Source organism: Piliocolobus tephrosceles, chromosome 2 (assembly GCF_002776525.5).
Source record: "Piliocolobus tephrosceles isolate RC106 chromosome 2, ASM277652v3, whole genome shotgun sequence".
Lineage (NCBI taxonomy): Eukaryota > Metazoa > Chordata > Mammalia > Primates > Cercopithecidae > Piliocolobus > Piliocolobus tephrosceles.
Window position 1 is genome coordinate 37,979,880 of NC_045435.1, and position 6,000 is coordinate 37,985,879.

The 6,000-nt window shown below is 34.5% G+C and overlaps 1 protein-coding gene across 1 annotated transcript in view; it reads left to right on the forward strand.

Moving 5' to 3' along the window:
- Positions 1-5,234, forward strand: part of EAF2 (ELL associated factor 2) — a 57,943-nt gene extending 52,709 nt beyond the window's left edge. The window contains exon 6 of the mRNA XM_023214527.2: positions 5,052-5,234. Coding sequence (XP_023070295.1) covers positions 5,052-5,098 — 47 coding nt within the window. The 3' untranslated portion in view covers positions 5,099-5,234. The remainder of the gene's footprint in view (positions 1-5,051) is intronic.
- Positions 5,235-6,000: the final 766 nt, after the last annotated feature.

The window sequence follows — 6,000 nt, forward strand, 5'->3', positions numbered from 1 at the left end:
AATGTTTGGTAGAATTCAGTACAGAAGCCATCAGGTCCTGACCTTTTTTTTTGATACGAGACTATTTATTACTGATTCAGTCTTATTACTTGTACTTAATCTGTTCAGGTTTTCTTTTTTTTCTTGGTTCAGTCTTTGTAGGTGGTATATGTCCAGGAGTTTATCAATTATCATTAGGTTTTCCAACTTGTTATTTTTTAAAATTATTGTTTATTTTATTTTATTTTTTATTTTTTGGAGACAGAGTCTTACTCTGTTGCCCAGGCTGGAATCCAGTGGTGTGATCTTGGCTCACTGCAACCTCTGCCTCCCAGGTTCAAGCAATTCTTCTGCCTCAGCCTCCCAAGTAGCTGGGACTACTGGTGCATGCCGCCACACCCGGCTAATTTTTTTGTATTTTAGTAGAGATGAGGTTTCATTGTGTTGCCCAGGCTGGTCTCGAACTCCTGAGCTCAGGCAATCCACCTGCCTCAGCCTCCCAAAGTGCTAGGATTGCAGGTGTGAGCCAATGCACCCAACCTTAATTATAATTTTATTTAAAAATTTATTCCAGTAAATTTGGCATAGGAATGGATGGTTTTGTAGAAAAAGTATAATTTACCAAATCACAACAAAATAAGGGTCATCACAGAAATGTAAGAAATGTTAAACATATGAAATGGGATCAATCTAATTCACCACATTAACAGATTATAGAAGTAAACCCATATGACCATTTCAACAAATGAATACCTTGACAAAATTTGATATTTATTAACTTGAAAATACGTACTTGAGGCTGGGCATGGTAGTTCACACTTGTAATCCCAGCACTTTGGGAGGACAAGGCAGGCGGATCTCTTGAGGCCAGGAGTTCGAGACTAGCCTGGTCAACATGGTGAAACCCTGTCTCTACTAAAAATGCAAAAATTAGCCAGGCATGCTGGTGCACCCCGATAATCCCAGCTCCTCAGGAGGCTAAGGCATGAGAATTGCTCAAATCCAGGAGGTGGAGGTTACAGTGAGCTGAGATCATGTCACTGCACTCCAGCCTGAGTGACAGAGTGAAACTCTGTCTCAAAAAAAAAAAAAAAAACAAAATTAAATTAAAATAAATAAAAACATTTACCAAAGGATGAATATAATAGGATTTTCTTAGCTTTACAAAAGTTAATTACCAAAAAACAGAACTCCTACAAACATCATACTAATGGAGACTTTAGAAGCATTCCTGTTAAATTCAGGAACAAGACAAAGAGGACTAATGTTATTTCTGTTGAGCACTCTATTGAATTTGCTAGTAAATGCAATAAAACAAGTAAAAGAAATATGATATAAGAATTGAAAACAAGATATAAAATACTCTTAATTTGTAGGAATGTAAATTATCTACATAGGAAATCCAAAAGAATCAACAAACAATAGAACTAATAAAATAATTTGGAAAGATTACTAGATGCAAAAGATATACGCAAAAGTAAAGTCTATAGTGTTTTTGTCTATCAGTAATAACCACTTGGGAAGTTTTTTTTTTTTTTTAAGTAAAAAAAGTGATATTTCTTTTCTTGATGTATCTAAACTAGGAGTTTCCTAATGAAATAAACCATCTCTGACCATTACTGCAGTCATCCCATTGCTCAGCTTTATAAGAGACCCAACACCCCCTTTTGTAACAGATATTTTTTTAATTCTCCTTTACTATTTTGAAATAAATTTCATAGCTTAATATAATCTGTGTATATACATCTTTGAAAAGCATTAATTTAATTTAATATAAAGGCAAAATAAAAACAAATTTATAGTAATATGTATTCCCACTTTGTAAATGTTAAAGAATAGCTGTATCAGAAGATATAATGAAGTAACTATGTTTTTGCAGTTACTTTTAATGCATAAGTTTGGATTTAAGAAAAACAAAACAACATTCAACTCATATTGTCAACAATTTTTCTTTTTATTTAACCTGTAGAAATAAGGACTAGAAAAGTATAGGCATATATATTTAAAAATTGCATCTACAGCTGCCTATACAGACAGGTGTTGTTGTGCTGTATTGCTGCTCTAAATACAATGAGCAGCGTTGATGACACTAATGTGTTGCCCCAAACTATTTTTAAAAGAAAATTTTTGAAAAGTTCTTTAAAAATACAAAACAAAATCATCTTCAGTTTACATGATAGCTGCATACTTGTAAGTTTCAATTAAATATGTGCAAAGCAATATTTGGAATTTATGGAAATGTATTTCAGCTTTAGTTTTACGTTTATAAACAGATCTTCCAAGTACATATTCCATCAGACTTTCAAAAGTTTCACAGAATATAGAAGAGTTCTTTATTGTGCAAGACTGGTTCGTCCATTGCCAGACATTGAGCATTCCTAAACTCCACTCCCACTAAATGCTGTTAGGAATCTACAGCCATCAGGACAAGTAACCCCTCATGTAAATTTCTGTACCATCCCCTGGGGGGCAGTACTACTCTCAGTGCTAACTATTAGTTTAAATGTCTGAATATATTTTTATGGGTAAACTCTCTTTTTCTGAGTCATAATTACAGCTATGATTGAAAACACATTTTCTTTACTAAGCAACTCATAATCAAAGGCTAATCGTATATCTTCAAAACTTGACTGAATATTTTATAACCTTGATAGTATAAAGTCTATAAAGGCAAAATAGAACTCTGAGTGCGTTTGGGTTTGTGTCACTTGAAAAACTCGTATTACAGGCATCATATGAAGTTGAACATTCTTATGTCATAAAATAGTTGTGTAAGTGGAAACTGAATCCTTGAAAACGGGCCGGGCGAGGTGCCTGTAATCCCAGCACTTTGGGAGGCCGAGGCAGGTGATTCACCTGAGGTCAGGAGTTCGAGACCACCCTGGCCAACATGGTGAAACCCCGACTCTACTAAAAATACAAAAAAATTAGCCAGGCATGGTGGCGCATGCCTGTAATCTCAGCTACTTGGGAGGCTAAGGCAGGAGAATTGCTTGAACCATGGAGGCAGAGTTTGCAGTGAGCCAAGATAGCACCACTGTGCTCCAGCCTGGGTGACAAGAGTGAAACCCCATCTCAAAAAGTAAAAAAGAAAAGAAAGTTATGAGATGGTCATGAGAACCAGATGCACAGAAGAAGCTTTAGCAGATTTTCTTATTTATTTATTTATTTATTTTGAGATGGAGTTTCACTCTGTCACCAGGTTAGAGTGCAGTGGCATGATCTTGGCTTACTGCAACTTCCGCCTCCCAGGTTCAAGTGATTCTCCTGCCTCAGCCTCCCGAGTAGCTAGGACTACAGGCATGCGCCACAATGCCCAGCTAATTTTGTATTTTTAGTAGAGATGGGGTTTCACCATGTTGGCCAGGATGGTCTCGATCTCTTGACCTCATGATCCACCTGCCTTTGCCTCCCAAAGTGCTGGGATTACAGGCGTGAGCCACTGTGCGCCCGGTCTAGCAGATTTCTTTATCAAATGATGTTATCAGTTCTGGAGTTCATGCAAAAGACTGAGACATCCTATAACTTATACGTGGCCTAAAAACTGTTCTTCTTAAATTAGGTATTGATTTCAAAACATGCCAGCTTTTTTGATTATGGATTAGTTAAAAAATACAAGAATTTTTTTAACCACTGTAATTTACTACCTAAGTGATTTCATTCAGTCCCTTTGCTTCAGATAAACCTGTATGATCAATGACTCTCAAATCTTTATTTCCAGCTCCAGCCTCTACCTTTAGCTCCAGACTTGTATACCCAAGTGCCAGTACCAAATATATTTGGGTATTTACTAGGTATCTCAGATTTACCACATGAAGATTGAACTTGTGATTTTTCTTCTACAGCCATGTTCCTCTGGTGTTTCTCATCTCAGTAAATGATAACTCAGTAAATGATTTATCCAGTTGTTCAGAACAGAAACCTTGGGGTCATTCTTCAATTCTTTCTCTTGTACCCTAAATTCAATGTTTTAATTAGTCCTATAAACTCTATCTTCAAAGTATATTATGAATATGACCACTTAGGGTCACCTCCCCTGGACTACCTGAGTCAAAGCCAACATTATTTCTTACATGAGAGACTGCATTAGACTTACAACTGCTCTCTTGTTTCTGTGTTTCTTCCACACCATTATGGCGTATTTACTGATCTACAACCAGTTTTAAGTTAGTTGCCTGCTTAAAATTTTCTCATGAATTCTCATTACATTTTCAAACAAAATCCAAAGTTTTTACCATGACCTTCTGGATATGTTTCTGATCTCATTTACTGCTGTTATCTTCCTTATTCATTCCATTCCACCCACAGTGGCCTTCTTGCAAGTCAGAGAATGCAACAAGTATGCTCCTGCCTTGGGGCATTTGCACTTCTCTTCTTTTAGCCTGGTCACTTCACCTCCACGCTTTCCATTTTTTATGACTTTCTTCCTATATTTGAATCTCTGTTCAAATGTCAGCCCTCAAAAAGACCTTCAAAACTACCCTATCTAAAATAGCACCTGCGACTGCAATCTCCGTACCCATTTTCATTTTTCCGTAACACTCATCCCTACTTGGCATTATGTTATATATTTGTTTATTTATTTACTGTTTGTCTCCCCCACTGGACTGTAAGCTCCAGGACAGTAAGTACATAGATGAATTACAAAAGGAATCAATGGTGAGTTATCCTTGACATGTATTATTTAATGATTTTGACTCCATTTTAAGTAAAAAAAAAAAATTTTCACTCTTCAAAATGATATAGTCTGATCTTCTAAACTATACTTTTCTCATTTCCTGATTTAATTAAATCAGTGATATAAAAAAAAGAGTGATGGGGATATGTAAAAGAAGACTAAAATAGATGCCAGGAAATACTAAAACTGTGCTGAAGTTTGGTGGTATATTTTTTCTTTACACGCAGTATTAATTATTTGAGTTACTAATTGTGTCACTGAATTACAGAATAAGCAAAATGCTAGCTAAACAGAATCATGCTTGGGGGCTATATTTTGTGTAAAATTTATGTTATGCAAAAATAAATATTAAATATTTAATTACTACAGTTTTGTTATTTCTTTTTCATTTTAGGAAATGATTTGCAGCTGAGTGAATCAGGAAGTGACAGTGATGACTGAAGAAATATTTAGCTATAAATAAAAATTTATACAGCATGTATAATTTATTTTGTATTAACAATAAAAATTCCTAAGACTGAGGGAAATGTCTTAACTTTTGATGAGAAAACAAATTAAATTTGATTCAGAAATTTCAGTTGATGTTATTTATTTGTTTTTTAGATAATTTATTTATATATGTAAATAAATATAAATATAAAGTTATACATATATAAAATTATGTATTATATAATTTATTTATATAAAGTTTATATATGTATATTTATATATACATATATAATTTTTATATGTATAACTTTATATTTTACAGCAGTTTTAGGTTCATAGCAAAGTTGAAGTTTTAGGTTCATAGCAAAGTTGAGGTCTTAATTCTTCTCTCCCCATTATCAATATCCCACACCAGAGTGGCACATTTGTTAAAATAGATGAACCTACATTGATAGATCATTATTACACAGTCCATAGTTTACATTAGGGTTTAGTCTTGATGTTGTACATTCTATGGATTTTTGACAAATGTGTATCCATCATTTTGGTAACATTCAGAATAGTATCACTGCCCTAAAACTCCTGTGCTCTGCCTATTCATTCATCCTTTCCCTCTAACCCCCAGCAACTACTAATCTTATTGTCTCCATAGTTTTGCATTTTCCAGAATGTCATGTAGTTGGAATCATACAGAATATAGCCTTTTCAAATTAGTTTCTTTCACTTAATGATATGCATTTAAGTTTCCTCCATGTCTTTCATGGTTTGATAGCGCGGTTTTTTTTAAGTTTGAATCCTCTTCTATTGTCTGAATGTATCACAGTTTATTCCCTTACACATACAGATCCATTAGCAAAGGACACAGTCTTATTGGCTCAAAGTGGTTTGGACATGATATCTGTTCAGTCGTTGGC